This window comes from Cyclopterus lumpus, chromosome 8 (assembly GCF_009769545.1).
Source record: "Cyclopterus lumpus isolate fCycLum1 chromosome 8, fCycLum1.pri, whole genome shotgun sequence".
NCBI classification, from domain to species: domain Eukaryota; kingdom Metazoa; phylum Chordata; class Actinopteri; order Perciformes; family Cyclopteridae; genus Cyclopterus; species Cyclopterus lumpus.
Window position 1 is genome coordinate 7,538,088 of NC_046973.1, and position 17,787 is coordinate 7,555,874.

Consider the following 17,787-nt stretch of genomic DNA (forward strand, 5'->3'; position numbering starts at 1 on the left):
TCAAGGTTTTATTTGCCATTTGTGCCTAGACCAACAGTCCAGACACATTGGAAATCTTGTGCAGGGCTCTCTGAGTCAACAGTTTAGAAATAACATTATAATAAGAAAGAAAAAAATACAACATATAAAAGAAAACACTATACAGAAGGTGGTAGTGTATACAGAAAGGTGGCAATATGTACAAGAACAAGAACAAGAAAGGTGATAATATGTACAGTTTTGGATACAGTTTTAAATTACAGACAGTTTTAAATGCTATAGTTTTAAGTAATAATATGTCACATATTGCACATGATAAGTGTAGTAGGTAGTGTTACACATATTTCAATAGTTCTCAAATTTAGAGCTATAGGAGAATAATTTATGAAATCATTAGAACTTAAAGACATGATTATAGGCTATAATATAATTTTTTTTTAACGTTATTGGTGCATCATAACTTCCAAGTAAAAAAGAGCATAATACATCATTGATATATACTTTTTATTTTTTTTAAAACGTATTGCCATTTTATCAGGGACACATACTCCTAAAAAGAGCATTATTCTAAATGTTAAACGTGTAATTTAAACAAATACACAAACAATCGACACAGGGGTCCACGCATGTGTTTTGTTCGCAATAACTGTCCGATGGTTATTGCATCTCACGTTATGATTGGTAGATAGGCTACCAGGGAATCGTGATGAGTTCTCTCTCTTTTTTACTGAAATGAATGAGGAAACTAAAGAATGAATGGAGCAAAAAATAACGTCGTGTGCCTACGTCATCTCTCCGCGGAGGGATATTTTCCGTGAGAAGTGTAGTTCCGGGATGTGGAACTACTTCTCAGGATGGAAAGGGAAAACCTTTAAGGGTGTAAGGATACAACGGAGACTCGCGTCGCTAGCAGGTGCACTACGTAGCGAAATCGCAAATACCAGACGGGAATGATGGCATAGCATATGGCGTTTCTCCAACGACGGAAGACACTTTCGCCACAAATCAATTCCTTGTGCCTTCACGAGAATAATGTCACGGTGAGTTATGCTAGCGGGATAACGTGCAGCCATTGCGCGTCCCGTTAAACTGTTAAGCTGACTAGCTACACGCAAAAGGTATAACGTTAGCATGTTTGGCTAACAGTTGACAACTCTGCGTGAATAATGTCCCGTTGTCTCCGAGAAGGACGTCAGGATGTGTGCCCTTTTGTAGACTCATTGGCGGACTGAACGTTTGCTGTCACATTTTAACTGCTCATTTTACAGTCTTTCCCCTGCAGTTGACGTCAGCAGGAGGTTTGACGTGACGTTAAATCAGCTGACGTTAACTTTTAATATTGAACACTTCCAGAGGGCAGTAATATTGATGCACGAGCTCACAAGTAAGCAGAATACTTTGTTTTAAATCGGCTCAAACTGTGCACATCTTTTAGCCTTTCAGCTAACCTTCTTGGTCATCCGACTGGTTCAATGGATACTTCAGTTTGCATTAAACCCTCTTCATGTTGCTCCCTGACATGCGGTGCTATGCTGAGTGTGTATCCACGAATGCCAAATCCAGATCACTTGTTGCGAAATGTTGTCAATTGTTCGAATACAGCTGTTTGCAGACGGATCCGCTTTTAAACTAGGGTGATAAATTGTCCTTTCAACTGCTCAATTCCCTGAGCAGTGGTTGATTTTATTTTTAAGTGTTTTTTCCCAATACCGTCTAGTTTCCCTGCTCTTGAGGAAGCCGTGCGTGTGTGTGCGTGCGTGCGTGTGTGTGTGCGCGCGCGTGTGTGTGTGCGACACGGAAAGACAGTCTGCCAAAGAGTCCACAGGGCTGTCTATCATTATTCAGCCAAAGCTGACTTGGCGGCGCACGAGCCTGTAATGCTCCGACATGCATGGCCGTTTAGTGGGCGTATTCATGAGCGGGGAACATGAGTCACCATTGTTGTGGTTACTGGGAGGAACAATTGAATGAGGTGGGAGGGGTGTCTGGAGGGCATGCCAACAGGGCAACACGAACTCCGTTATCAAGGTAAAAATTAGGACTCGACAGATTTGAAAAGGAAGGACTTTTTGCCTTGCGCACACGCACGCACGCACGCACACACTTGCCCTGTTGGTCCAGCAGGATGTTACTCTTTGCTTTGTTTGCAATAGGGTGTCAACCAGTGTGTGTGCAAACACAGGTGATCATAGCCGCACCTCAATAATGGAAAACATCTTCTTGTGTTCAGAGTAAAATGGGGAAAAAAGGTCCTATTGTGGACCCAGCTAAGTCCTTTGCTTGCTAGGACACCAAAAGTGATTCTGTTTCCTCTTGAGATGTTGTAGTCAAAGTCGTGGTTGCTGTCTCTTCAGTAGCTCTGTTTTAATCTGACCATTGTGGGAAATGTTGTAACGCAATGCATATGACTAGTTTATGGCAATATTGGATTTTTATGATTTGTGTTAGTCTTTTTGACAAGAGACCAACTGACTTTTGAGGACAACACTAATATTTTAATTTGATAATGTGGTTGAAATGCATCAGCTTTCAGTTTATTTGACATGCCATTTTTTTCCTGAAGAACCCTTAAAGTCCTTTTTTTTTATAAAGGACAAAATCTGCCAAAACATACCCAATAAGTTGTCTCTGTCCAGTGTCGGACGCAAAGATAGTATTGGTAGGCCTCTATTCTTGACATAATATAACGTTATTGATGGGGGATCCTGTTTACTCCAGGGTAACTACAACCACAGTAACAGCTGATACTCACAACCATCTCCTTGCCATTAGATTTTAAACAACCATGTTGTAAAAAAAAATTCTGATTTGCTCAAGTCTTTGCATTACCAATCAAATCAAACACTCTGACAATAAGGATTAAAAATTAGAAGGGTTTTAATTGATTGTTTAGTTGATATACTTTACATTAAATAAAATCCCATTACAGTTTCTTAGGGCCCATAGTGTACCGGTATAGTGCCGGTACCTTCACACTAGAAAAGAAAAGCAGCACATTCTTACAGGCTCGAACCATCATTTGTTTGGCATTTCTATTGGAACAATTATTTAAACCATTAATTGACCATCAAAAGAGCTGCTGATATTTGCTTGAGGTATAACTTCTGCTTCCATCTGCAGCAGCAATTTGGAGTTGGATTGTCAATGCAGTTTTGCAGGGGAGCTCAGTCGTGTTGGTTTTCTTGGCAGGTGACTGAACTGTTTGTGTTCTTCTAAGGGAGTCGCTCTTAAATTCCAGTACTCCCCTGAGCTACACACAGCTAGCCTGAAAGTACTTGGCTATCCTCCAGACCTCAAATTGATTTCTCATCTCTTAAGTCCTAAATCCCTGTTCAGATGCTGCAAGCTTGCTGCTGGAATGAATCATTTTGGCAGGGTGTTTGCATTCTGGAGAGTCTTATCTGCAGGTTACGGTTAATGTGCAGTTATATTTGCCCGTGTGTGGTTTCTCGGTGAATACACTCCAAGTAGTCTTAGCATACTTAATACGAGCGTGAAAGCAAGACGTTATGACCTTTCTTGGCATCCCTTACTCAATTGCTTATTTGACATGGAAAGACTGGCTCTTATAGAAATAATAGATATTTATATTTGTGATTTTATTCTTAAACACTTTGGGACAGCAGCACATTGGTTGTGGGTATTTTGGATCTACCTTTCTTGGCTGACTTCCAGTTGTATTATGCATATATGTAGCACATGTTTAACACTCCAATGTATTGGAATGGTCTTTCAGGTTTACCGACCAATGGGCTGAGCTGTTATTGCTTGACTGAAAAAGAAAAACCTGGGATATTTAAGGTTTTCCTTTTTGTTTTGATATGTAAAATACTCATAGAACAGAGACAGAATATTAACACCTGTTGGTATGTTTTCTCATTCATTTCAGAAATGTCTACAAAGAACTAGTTTTTCAAATAAATGTGGAAAACGTACTAAGAATAAAAGCATGTTATCAAATATAGTACTACATATGAGTGTGATTATCTAATTATGAACAAGCTTGGAGAACAACAACTTGCATCTGTTGAGTACCTGTTTAGTGTACAATAAAACTAGTCCGGTCCTATGTTTTAGGGCCATATAGAGTGCTGATCTAAGAAAAATACCACAGTTGCTTGTGATGCATAAGAATAAATTCATTATGAAGAAAAAAACTGTTCACAAAATAAAAAAAAGAAGTACATTTTGAGAAGACGGCTTTCTGAGTATTCTCTAAGAATGTTTATTAATTTTTCCCCAGGACTTTTACAAATATCGTATGAACACACACGGTTAAGCAAGAAAATTGGCCTCTGGTAATAACAACAGTCATATGACTATGAGAAGAGGGACCAGAATGCCTCTCTGTAGCTCTTCCCCTCTCACTCTTTTGTGTAGAGCCTCTGATGGTCTTTCTTCAGTAATGCTTGAGGAAGAAACATTGCTTTTTGAAGGGAGAGTTGGCCTTGAGAGATGTGACTCCCTGTAAAAGGTTCTTAAACTACGGCAATGATGTTTATGGCAAAGAGGTAGGTTTCGAGAAGATGCATTGCCTATAACTTAGTGCATTTAATTCTGCCTTGGATCCAATTGCCACTGCAACAACTAAGTCCACCATTTTATTAATGCTGACTAACCATAATGTTATTATTTGATCGCACTTCCCACCAACTACTTCTCTTCTTCTCTTTGTCCTTTTTACAGAGTGGGTGATGTCTGCTGACCACCTTTCTCCAAAGTGACTGATATTTGCCTATATAAACTATTCACTCTACCAACACAATGTCAGGTAAATATTTTAATGAATTTGGTGCAAAGGGCTTGTCATTTGAAGATTGGTTCCTGAAAATGTATTTCATGTCCTTAAATACACTCCTTAGATTGCTGAAATTACATGTATTGTTTATATTTGATTAATCGTATTAAATTCTATCACAAGAATGAATGTCTTACTCTTTACTTTGGATATATTTTGATATCTCATTTGTGGTTTCAACCGGCTTTAATATTGTCAAAATTCCATAAAAGTATTTATTCTATGTTCTGTTTAATACGTTGTTCTAATGTATGAATCTGTCACTGTTTTAGGTACCTACACACCAGCCCCTGGTGGGCCGTTCTCTGCTCTCACCCCAAGCATGTGGCCCCAAGACATTTTGGCCAAGTACCATCAAGTGAGGATGTGACTTTATGTGCAAACCTTCATAAGTATTTGTTACATTGAATAGAGTATAACTATCTTGAGCTTTGTTTTCATTTGACACCGGCATCTGTTCCGTTAACTGACAATTAAGATGATCAGAATAGCTGCTGTGGCTGTCTTCAGCACTGCCTTTTACAGTCACCTTTGCTAATGAAATGCATGTTATTTGTTTCCTTCTCCAGAAAGAGCCCTCCGAACAGCTGGAACCCCAATATGATGAGTTTGGCTTCAAAGTGGACACTGACGGTAATGTGCACGCTCACATTAACACGTACTTTGCCATTTCACACTTTTCCTCTATGATGAAGTTCTTGAATCCCAATCAAGAAACACAAATGGTAATCTCCATATTTGGTCACAGTGGACCCATTATGCATGCACACAAAGTAAGTGCATGTGATCTCAGTTATGACTACAGCTTTTTATTTCTTGCCTTGGGGGGAGGATATTTTTTTTCCAACACTTTGAACATTTTGTTCAAGGCCTGTTTTAGTGTAGTGGTTGGGGAAGCTGTTTTTATGTGCTTGGATTGTCGAATACTTTGTCTGGCCGCACTATTTTCTGAATTCATCCGATTGTTGTTATATTTAATATTGGTTGTTGTTCTTTCTTAACAGTTAACATGTTGATATATTTCTTGTTGGTCTTTGTTTTTGCTTAAAAGCTTAAAAACTGCTTTCAGTACATTCAGTGATTAGGTGTTGCTCGGTGGTGGAAGTTGTAGCCAGTTTTTCCAGGGCGTATGTAGGAGTGTGCGTCTTTACTTGTAGTACAACTATGTTGTGTCCGAGATTCCAGAAGTAAACGTAGACTTGAAGAGAGAGTATAATAAATAAGGCAATGTTTGAAGGAACTATAACATTAGATATACGCTAACTCGGCTTCTCAAGGACTATGGCTGTTGGTGGTCTTTAATTTAAATGTGCCGAATTGCAACTTTATGGGATATTGTTGTCGGACGATTAAGCTATCTAATATGTGCGAACCTCAATTAGACAACAGAACAACAGAATAGTCAGGTCTGCTGTAGCCTGAAGAGAGAGGGGGAGAGAGAGAGAGCAGGAGAGCTGTTAGCCACCTGTGTCCGTGAGGCCAAGCATGCAGCGGCAGCTTACTATTGTCGCTGAGCAGTTGGTAATGTTACTGGAGTGAAGATGGGGGGGAAAAATGCCTAATGGCAAACTCCTTGAAGAAAAAAGAAAATAAAAATCTTGATCACTGATGTCAGATATACCACCAGCATCATTATATCATGGATTTAATAGCCTTGTTAGAAAACGACAACCGTCGTCTGATGTCTTCCACAGACGTAAACAAAACATTTTTTAAAGATTATTTCACCAATTTTTTTTTTTTTAGGAAAGTAATACTTTTAATTGGCACCTTTTTTCTTTTAAGTTGATGTGAATGTATTTTATTTGTCAACATAAAAAGGTTATCAATATAACCTTTAACATGGAAATACAAACATGTCAGCTGCTAGCCGGACAATGTACGTCTCCACTTCTATTTTTGTCTTTGTCATTCAACCACTTGTCTCTTATCCAGACACCTTTCCCCTCACTCGCCTTTTTCCAATTATGTCCCTTTCATAATTCGTTTCACAAAAATTGTGCTTCATATCATTTTCCCATTCAAGAGGTGGAAGGGGGTTTACGTTTGTTAATAATTTTACATTCAAAGAAACCCAAACACGACTAATCCTGATGTATTACTCTCGCCTCACTCAGACGTTGTGAAGCCCAGGTCCTGGCTGGGCACTGAAGGCTCACCCCAGCGTGAAGACCCCCAGCAGCGATTGCGCTGGCAAGCCCACCTGGAGTTCACCCACAACCACATGGTTGGTGACCTGACCTGGGAGCTCATTGATCCTGTCCTCCAACGCTCTGAGCGCCTGCGTTCCCTGGTGCTAGGTGGCATACCACACAGCATGAGGCCACAGGTAAATAGACTTGGGAGAACTATTTGTGTCATTGATTGGAAGTGTCTGGGCTACAATACTTGCCACAATAGCCAGTCAATTTCAATTCATAAATGAAGCTTGTCGTCTCTAGAATGCTACAGTTGTCTTTTTAAGTATTTATGTTTATGATTTTTCTACGTTACAAAACAGTGCATTTAAAGATATTTTGTCTGTTAGCTATGGATGCGTCTGGCTGGAGCACTGCAGAAGAAGAGGACCTCTGAGATCTCCTACAGAGAAATCATTAAGAATAGTTCTAATGATGACACCAGCTCAGCTAAACAGGTAAAATCCCAGGTTTCTGTACATGTAACCAAACCCAATCTTATTGCAGACTTTTAACCAAGCATAGTTCTTCTAGAGAACAAGTGTCGATGATTAATAGATTTAATTAATAATAACAAACCAACTACTTGAATCAAATAAATGTTTTTGGCATATTTATATATTGAACACGTATGCATTTTGATTCCATAAATTATTTAGACCCCCAAAACGCATGAACAAACCAGTAGTCTGCTCCAGACTTAAATGCATGCACATGATTCCACAGTACAGTCAGTATTTTCTATGTTGAATTCACAACTATTGTACAATTGACCACACATTCAGATTTAGTAAGAATGTAGGTATAAGATGATTTTGTTTTGACAGCTGCTGGTGGTGGTGAGGCGCGTGGTAGATGGGAAGCAGGTAGAAACAGACAGATGAGGATGATTGATTAATCACTACTGCGGTGCATTACAGTTAAACTTATTTCTGACTTTATAGCATTGAGTCACAATTATATAAAATAAAAAAAACCTTTTATTAGATCTTCAATAACTGGTGCTCAAAGTGAATGTGAGGTATATATTGTGCAACCCTCCCACAACGGACTCTGCACCTGTCCGTCGCAACATCCGTACCCTCTCACCCTCCTCTCTGGCCTCCTCTGTTCTGTCAGCCCTCCCCTCAACCGATTCCTTCGCACTTATGCAGCCTAACTTCGCCACTGACACTCTTCTCTCTACGCTGTCGTCCTCTCTTGATTCTTTCTGTCCTCTTACGACTCGAAAGGTCCACAAGTCCTCTCCGGCTCCGTGGCTGTCCGAACCGGTGCGCGCCGAGAGAGCCACAATGCGAGCAGCGGAAAGGAAATGGCGAAAATCCAAACACGCCAGTGACCTGCTTGCCTATCAATCTCTTCTCTCCTCCTTCTCTGCGTCCATCACTGCAGCCAAAAGTTTGTTCTATCAATCCAGAATCGAATCCTCTTTATCTAACCCTAAAAAGCTCCTCTCAATTTTTTCCAACCTCCTTGACCCCCCTGTTCCCCCCCCCTCCCTCCACCCTTCTACCAAGCCACTTTGTTGACTACTTTACAAAAAAGATAGACGACATACGCTCTTCATTTACTAATCCATCTTCCTCAACTACACCTCCAGTAACTTCACCTTCTTCCCCCTTGTTTTCCTCTTTTATCCCCCTGTCTCCCAATCAAGTTCTTACCTTAGTAACCTCTGCCCGCCCAACCACCTGCCCCCTTGACCCCATCCCTTCTCACCTTCTCCAGTCCATTGCTCCGGACCTTCTTCCCTTTCTCACCCATCTCATTAACACCTCCCTCTCAACCGGCTGTTTCCCCAACTCTCTGAAGGAGGCAAGAGTCAACCCTCTCCTGAAGAAACCCACTCTCGACCCATCTGAAGTCAACAACTACAGACCTGTCTCTCTCCTTCCCTTCCTCTCCAAAACTCTAGAGCGAGCTATCTTTAACCAAGTCTCCTCCTTTCTTCACTGTAACAACCTTCTAGACCCCCACCAGTCTGGATTCAAGACAGGCCACTCAACAGAGACTGCCCTCCTTGCTGTCTCTGAGCAGCTTCACACTGCTAGAGCAGCCTCTGTCCTCATCCTTCTAGACCTTTCCGCTGCCTTTGACACAGTGAACACCAGATCCTCTTGTCCTTCCTCCAGGACCTGGGTATCTCAGGCACCACGCTCTCACTCTTCTCATCCTATCTCACCGACCGCTCTTACCGGGTAACCTGGAGAGGATCTGTGTCTGAGCCTTGTCCTCTGACTACCGGGGTCCCTCAAGGTTCAGTCCTTGGTCCTCTTCTCTTCTCTCTGTACACCAACTCTCTTGGCTCTGTCATTCGCTCGCATGGCTTCACCTACCACAGCTATGCTGACGACACCCAACTGATCCTCTCGTTTCCCCAATCTGAAGCACGGGTAGCAGCACGAATCTCTGCCTGTCTGACCGACATCTCTCAGTGGATGTCCGCACACCACCTGAAAATTAACCCGGACAAGACTGAACTTCTCCTCCTTCCAGGAAAAGGCTCTCCCACCCACGACCTATCTATTAACTTCAACAACTCAGTGCTGGTTCCGACTCCGACTGCCAGGAACCTCGGAGTGACGCTCGACAGTCAACTCTCCCTGACTGCCAACATTACCACAATAACACGCTCCTGTAGGTACATGCTGTACAACATCAGGAGAATCCGACCCCTTCTCACTCAGAAGGCGGCACAGGTTCTGGTCCAGGCTCTGGTCATCTCACGGCTGGACTATTGCAACTCCCTCTTGGCAGATCTTCCTGCTAATGCCATTCGACCTCTACAGCTCATCCAGAATGCAGCTGCTCGACTGGTCTTCAACCGACCGAAATTTACCCACACTACTCCGCTCCTCCGCGACCTTCACTGGTTACCGGTGGCCGCCCGCATCCGCTTCAAAACATTGGTACTTGCGTACCGTGCTGCGAACAGATCGGGTCCAGTCTACATCCAGGACATGGTCAAACCGTACACCCCAGCCCGTTCACTTCGCTCGGCTTCTGCCAATCTGCTTGTAGCTCCTTCACTTCGAGCTAAATCACGACTGTTTGCTGTGCTGGCTCCTCATTGGTGGAACGAGCTCCCCATTGACATCAGGACAGCAGAAAGTCTCTACATCTTCCGGCGCAAACTAAAAACACATCTCTTTCGACTATACCTTGAATAGGTAGCACTTCAGTAGCACTTAAATGGCACTTACGGATAGTACTTTGTAGTTTGACTTTATTGAAGAAATTGTACTTGCTTGATTCTTGTTGTTCTGAGTTTGGACTCACGGTTTAATGCACTTATTGTAAGTCGCTTTGGATAAAAGCGTCAGCTAAATGTAATGTAATGTAATATTGTGAGTGTCAATCATAATGTGATTGTTCCTTGTTAACCTCTGTTTTTCAGATAGAGAAAGACTTGTTACGGACTATGCCCACCAATGCGTGTTTCTGTAGCATGACCAGTGTTGGAGTGCCGAGGCTGAGACGTGTACTGAAAGGTCTGGCCTGGCTCTACCCAGACATTGGGTACTGCCAGGGCACCGGCATGGTGAGAACACATGTTTACAGAACCTGTTGTCTCCACAAACAAGTACATTACACCAGCCAGCACACTCAATGCTCATATAAATTCACTCAGACTTGCAGTAGCACCATCATCACATACATACATGCATACATACCGTATAGCTCCTTTTCATTGTGTCTTCCGAACGCCTTTTGTCTTGCTCTCCCCAGGTGGTTTCCTGTCTGCTGCTCTTTCTTGAGGAGGAGGATGCACTTTGGATGATGTGTGCTCTTATCGAAGACCTCCTTCCTCCATCCTACTTCTCCTCCACTCTGCTGGGCGTCCAAACGGACCAAAGGGTTCTCCGCCAGCTCATTGTTCAGTACCTACCTGCCCTCGACCGTCTTCTGCAGGAGCATGACATCGGTAAGAATGGGTATTATGAAAGATGGCGAGGTGAGGGGCAACATGGGCATTCAAAGAACAAGAGACACAACCTGCTGTGTTGATTTAAAAAAAAAAAAAAAAAAAATCCTTGATCCTCTGAATCAATTAGTGTGTGTGGAAATAGTATAAACTGTATATTGGGTACAATATGTAACCTCCGCCTCCTTATACATCCAGAGTTGTCGCTGATCACACTGCATTGGTTCCTGACATCATTTGCCAGTGTGGTGGACATCCGTCTGCTCCTTAGGATCTGGGACCTGCTCTTTTACCAGGGCTCACTGGTGCTCTTCCAGATCACACTGGGCATGCTCAAAATCAAGGTATTTCTACTCCACCACCTATTTTGTGAGTCTTGACCCCCGAATACAGTTCACTTTTTGCAGAGTTATTTAATTGTGTGAAATTACCTTTTTGCTTTCCTTGAATTGATAATGATAGTTTTTTTTGTTTTTTTTATTTATCCCAAAACAAACTGACCACTCAAAGCGCTTTACAACACATGCCAACATTCACCCACTCAGATGCATTCATACACTGATGCCGGAGGCTGCAACTTGCTCATCAGGTTTTGAACAGGAACCTTCGATGACTAGACGACTGTTTCATGCCCGAGACATTCCACCAACAGACACACTAATGTAGCTAGAAACCACCCCGCATCAAGGATTCACCGGCTCCTTCTTCTATTGACAACCTGTTGTTGATCCCTGTGAAATTTACTCCCCGACCCCAGGAGGAGGAGCTTGTGTCATCAGAGAACTCGGCATCCATTTTCAATACTCTGTCGGACTTGCCAAGCCAGCTGAGAGATGGGCCCGCGGTTCTCGGGGAAGCTATGAGGTTAGCAGGGACTCTATCCCAGGAAACACTGGAAGCCCACCGGCACAAGCACCTAGCCTACATCTTAAATGAACAGGCACAGCTCAACAATGGAAATAACGCAACACTCAACACCAACCTCAACAAGGTCAGTTGTTGTAGTCTTAGTAATTGGTGTGCTGAAATATCAATTATTTTGTCATGTTTGTTTTTATTTATAACTAATAGTTTATACTGCGTTTGTTCAGGTGGTGAGGAGACAGTCCCTGCGCAGGAAGTCCACCCTGAGCTCCCTGCTGTTTGGGGAGGATGAGGCAGAGGCCCTAAAATCCAAGAACATTAAGCAGACAGAGTATGTGGCAGCTTTGCGAGAGGCCATAGCCCGCGCTGCAGAGCACTTCCACTGTCTGGACCCACGCCACTCCAGCACCGTGAGTTCACACACTGACTCGACCAAAAGAAGAGGAGTGTTAAGGGAGGCCTCCTTTATTAGCAGACCTGACTCCTCCCATGTTGTCTCTCTAGGAACTGACTCCTGACTACTCCATGGAGAGCCACCAGCGAGATCATGAAAACTTTCTCGTGGTGTCTCGCAACCGACGGAGACGGGGAAAGGCTTTGCTGGACTTTGAGCGTCATGATGACGATGAACTTGGCTTCAGGAAGAACGATATCATCACTGTGAGTCATGCATTGCACAGACACGCACTCAAACAAAACATTAGGTCTGCGCTGAACATGCTAGAGATGCTCTGACGTCATCCAAATCCACATGTACACATAAATTGTCCACTCGCCACCCGCAGGAATTAAGTATCTTCCCTGCTTGAGATCCGCACCTGCGTGGACATTTTACTCCCCCTCGATCAGTTCGAAGCTATGTTGCTTTTTAGTCTATGTATTATAGGCTGCTGATGTAGTCCTTTTTGAATGTTTACTTAAATGATTGGAGAAGCTGCTTTCAGTCATTTTAACATTTCCATAAACGCAGCAGTATTGTCAATGCAGCAAATATTGTGAAAACCAAAAGTGTTTGCCTGTTATATAAACTAAACTTTTAGCTTCTGATATAAATAACAAAGTCAAGTTACGCTGCTGTTCCCAGTGTTTTAAATGTGTCAGCTGCTCTGCTCTAGGGCTGCAACTAACGATTATTTTAATAATCTATTAATCTGTTGATTATTTGTTTTATTAATCGATGACTCGGATAAAAAAACAAAACAAAAAAGCATTAATTTCCAACCCTTTATTCAACAGAACTGTGCCAGAAAATGCACAGGTAACAGGTACCGTAAATTCAGGACTATAGAGCGCACCTGCTAATTTTTAAAAGAAATTGTAAGACGCACTTGTCTATAAACCGCAGGAAAAGGGGGCGTGGCTTGTCTCACTGGCTTGTCTCGGTAAAAACAGTTATTTCCGCCGTTCACCACGGAATAAATAACCACTAGCTCTGCTTTATACTTGTTGTGGACATCCCATAAACGTCAGAACATCTAACGCCCTGGTGTTTGGGTTCATAACATCATCCGTAGGCTCACACAGCTCGGGGAATTTCACCGACTCCGTCTCGATAACTTCCGCAGCAGCAGCAGCATGCAGGCTGGCAGGAAGGGGGGCGGGGCGTGGTTTGTCTCCGTAAAAACAGCCGTCCACCACGGGGGAAATAACCATTAGTTCTCGCACAACGTTACAGGTCTCTGCGATGGTCTCTGCGATGGTCTTTGCTCTACCAGCTTTTTTTTTTGCTCCAGTCCTCTCTGCTCTAAACTCAATTTTTTTTTTTTTCTACTCAAACATCTCCGCGTCTTATTGGGTGGCGTAATAATCGCGCGACACAACGAATCGATAATGCAATTCGTTGCCAACTATTTTAATAATCGATTTTATCGATTTGTTGTTGCAGCCCTACTCTGCTATCAGCTATATTCACATTTTAGAGAATGTAATTAATATTTTCCTCATTAATGACGTATTGTTTCATCCACTTGCAACCCATAGCTATCATTCAGAATGATATTTCTTTTTATGACCCGACCCGCCTGATCCCCACAGATATAATTGCAATCTACGCATCACTCACCAACCCACTCACCTCTGAATTTTAAACGGCTGTATTTTTATCTTTCAGATCATCTCACAGAAAGATGAACACTGTTGGGTTGGGGAGCTCAATGGCCTTAGAGGTGTGTGTGTGTGCTTTTAGTCTTTTGTATCAACAACACCTACTGTTTCCATCTGGATAATTGATTTCACTTTAACCTGTTTTAAAGCTCTTTGTGGCTCTTTTTAACAGGTTGGTTCCCAGCTAAATTTGTGGAGATCCTAGATGAAAGAAGCAAAGAGGTATGGAAGCAGTTAATTATCAGCTTGATAAGACGTGTGTTTCTATCAACAATGTTCAATTAATGGTACATTTGTATCTTTTGTTTACTTTCATTCCCCTTCCCTGATTATTGGTGTTCTAAACTGTGATTGTATTTATTGTGTCTGTCCCAGTACTCATTAGCAGGTGATGACTCTGTGACAGAGGCCGTGACGGACCTGGCCAGGGGCACATTGTGTCCGGCCCTAAAGGCCATTTTTCAGCACGGTCTCAAGAAGACATCGATGCTGGGAGGACCTTGTCATCCTTGGTTATTCATAGAAGAGGTAGGAGAGCTTTTTTATTTATTTAAAAAAAAATAAAAACATGGCACCATATTGCAAAGTTGTTGTCTAAAATTCACCAAAGGATTAATCATTCTGTGTCATCTTGTTTTCTCTCAGGCGGCCACTAGAGAGGTAGAGAGGGACTTTAACTCTGTCTACTCCAGACTTGTGCTGTGTAAAACCTACAGGTACAACTGCTGTCATTGGGGCTTCATTTGTTGTGTCAAACCTTTGTCCACATGAACATTTAACATGGCGGTGGGGGATTATATTCACATACCAGTGTTTTGAGGACTGGAGCATCCATGCCCATCAACATGAGGTCCTGGATCGACTTTGCTTTGCAAGAGGTTGTGAAGAGGCTTGGATAGTAGCAGACCTGGGGCCAGTTTCATAAAGTTAGTTTAACTAGTCTGAGATTGTCAGGTTAGACTTGTCTCATCAAGCATGTCTGCTGCATAAACATTAAGACTGACTAAAGACCTCTCCCCCTGGCTAACCCTGTGGTGAGACCACTGTTGCTATGGTAACGGTCTGTTAGAAGGTCCGTTGGCTAAACATTTAAGCTGTTTATCCAATACTTTTAGCTAACTATTTGGATTGTTTTTCCGTGACTTTTGGATTCTGGTACCATATTCTTAAATAGTTTCTGACGGTTCTGACTTTTGGATTGCTGCTGTTTTACATTTCTTGTTTTCTTCTATACTTGGTGTGGTGTTCCTGTAACATCTGCCATTTTTCCCCTTTTTTTTAATTTAAGTGTCTTATTTTACACACATGCTATTTTAGTCAGTCTTGCATCGGTAAATCGTGGTGAAGCTTTATGCAATTATGTCAGGCTCAAAGTTATACTTAAGGCAAAGCCTTGGTCTATTTGCATGCAACCTACTGGGCCTGGTTAACTTTAAATTAGAAACAAATGAGATGTTTACTGTCGGTAAGAACTGAAATGCTTTTGGCCGTGGGATGAGGATTCCACTTTCAGCTTTTTCTCTTCTGCTCTTTACCAGGTTAGATGAAGATGGGAAAGTACTAACACCAGAGGAGCTGCTATACAGAGTAAGTAAGAATTTACTCAAGTAGAAACATACTGCATATTTTATTTAGCTAAATGTTGACTGCATTGTGAGGATTCATTTATATTGATATTATATTGTATAGACATGAAGTTTGTCCCAGTTCCCACCTTTCAGTACCTTTTTTGTTTCTTAAGTAGTGTTTGTCATGAGAGGCCTGGTCATGTCTGTAGTTTCAGCCCGTTGGAATGAATGTAAGTAGGAAGTGCATGAGCGCCATCTGTCTATTCCCAGGCGGTGCAGTCGGTCAACATGAGCCATGACACGGCACACGCTCAGATGGACGTCAAGTTTAGGTCTCTTGCCTGCGTCGGCCTTAAGTGAGTTCTAAATACTGATTAACACGGAATTAAAAGCGCAGCCTTAAAAATATGCAAATTCACAAATTATGGTTTAACACGCACGTGTCTCCACCACCAGTGAGCAGGTGCTGCACCTATGGTTGGAGGTGTTGTGCTCCAGCATGGCTGCTGTAGAAAAATGGTATCATCCATGGTCCTTCCTCCGCAGTCCTGGATGGGTGCAGATCAAGTGTGAGCTCAGGTAAGAAACACTTAACTTTAAAACCACGTCTGTTTGGATTCTTTCAGTCTCAGTTTCAGATAACATTAAAATCTCACAGTACTCAAAGTGGTTGCCTTTGGAAAGTTGGAGCAAACAAACCAGCAATAACTAAATAGGATAAGCTGCCAATGACTCGGTACAGAATTCCTGAAGGTGGTTGGTAATATTATTATTGTGACCGACCGGTCTACTGGTGTTGTCTCCTCAGGGTGCTATCAAAGTTTGCCTTCAGCCTCTCCCAAGACTGTGAGCTTCCTGACAAGAAAGAGGTGAGCCAAGGAGATTACCCTGGCGTAGTATGGAGCAGTAGTAAGCAAGTGTTACCAAGACAACAGCATTCAGGGGAGAAACATTTTGCTGTTTCAGAAATCCACTATTCTGAAAGCCGAAGTTATGGATGTGCTGGTTCAGCATCACCTCTTTAGTTGGGACTCCTAGGTAACGTGAGGGTATGAGACCGGAGATGCTTTAGTGTTGTCATTAGTTCCTAGTTTACTTATCTGCTGATTTAAGACTGAGCCACTGTCACACAAATCAACTTTTGACGTTTGTCGTCTTCACTCAAACCCCTGTACTTTTAAAAAAAATATATATATTTTTTAACTATTTAAAATCTTTTTGAAAAAGTGAGGTAAAATAGTGTTACGTCTGTCAGAGCATGGCCTCACTTCAAATTGATTCTGCTCATTCAGTACGGACTCCGTATGGACGTCCCTCCAGTTATCCAACCATTATCATCTCAAACTGTAAATCACTGATAGTAGTTTTTTTTTTTTTTTTAATCATTCAACTGTCAAAAACACTTTTAAAATCATCTCTGGTGTGGTGTTGATTCTGTCTGTTAGGTAAAAGCTTTCCACATTTCCTTTTATTTTCCAGGAGAAGGACCAGAGACCACTGAAAGAGGGGGTGCAGGACATGTTGGTGAAACACCATCTCTTCAGCTGGGACATTGACGGCTAGACACGCAGCAACATCTGGCTGAATCCTTCTCTGTCCTGCGTGTGTCTAGTCGATGTCTCTTTACCTGTTTTTCACAGATTGTCAATTATACATACGACACCATTGTCTGTTCCAGTAAGTGACTACTTTCACAGACTCTGTCTGTCACCCTCCAGCATTGGACAAAGGTCGGCCAGTTTGTATGTGCTGAAGCATGTGTGCATTAAAATGCACACGTTATTTTAATTCAGACCCAGTGTAGAAGGTTGCACCACATGGTGAAAACTATGTATACTAGAAGAAGACTCTAGTACAGAATAGTCTGTATCCATGGGACTGGAGCACTCGGTGTGTCCTAACAGGAAGTAGTGAAACGTTCAGTCCGTTCTATTGCATCTGCTCTCAGCAGCACGTCATTCCCTAGACAAACGGCAGACCATGTTACCCTGTATATTCCCAGATAATAAGACCAAAACGGAACATTCCTAAACATGGAGCTGTAAAGTTGCAAATTATTTTTTGAGAAGAATGCTACTTACCTCGGTATCATAAATTCCACAAATCTATTTCATTAAATACTAATTTTGCACATGCCAAGTAAAGCCTTTTTGAATTGTAATACAAGACTATGGGTATGTGTGCTACCTTTAACAGTGGTGGTGAACAGTCTGCACTTGTATGACATAATGTAAATAAAGCAGATAAATACGTTCAGTGTTTCAATCTATAGTAAATAAATGTTGCATATAATTTGTAATGTTTTTGTACATAAAGTAAAAACTATTTTGTGTGTGTGACTAAATGTGCCATTGCAGGTTAAAACATATTCAA

The 17,787-nt window shown here is 42.1% G+C and overlaps 1 protein-coding gene across 1 annotated transcript; it reads left to right on the top strand.

Moving 5' to 3' along the window:
• Positions 1-576: 576 nt before the first annotated feature.
• On the top strand, positions 577-17,662 carry sgsm3 (small G protein signaling modulator 3). Its single transcript, XM_034539836.1, has 21 exons — positions 577-1,019; positions 4,666-4,750; positions 5,050-5,135; positions 5,347-5,410; positions 6,895-7,106; positions 7,305-7,412; positions 10,352-10,495; positions 10,684-10,879; positions 11,078-11,223; positions 11,637-11,870; positions 11,971-12,153; positions 12,248-12,403; positions 13,854-13,908; positions 14,019-14,068; positions 14,222-14,374; positions 14,492-14,562; positions 15,385-15,433; positions 15,685-15,770; positions 15,871-15,993; positions 16,223-16,283; positions 16,894-17,662. The coding sequence occupies exons 2-21, from the start codon at positions 4,744-4,746 to the stop codon at positions 16,975-16,977; spliced, it is 2,268 nt and encodes a 755-aa protein (XP_034395727.1). The 5' UTR covers positions 577-1,019; positions 4,666-4,743; the 3' UTR covers positions 16,978-17,662.
• Positions 17,663-17,787: the final 125 nt, after the last annotated feature.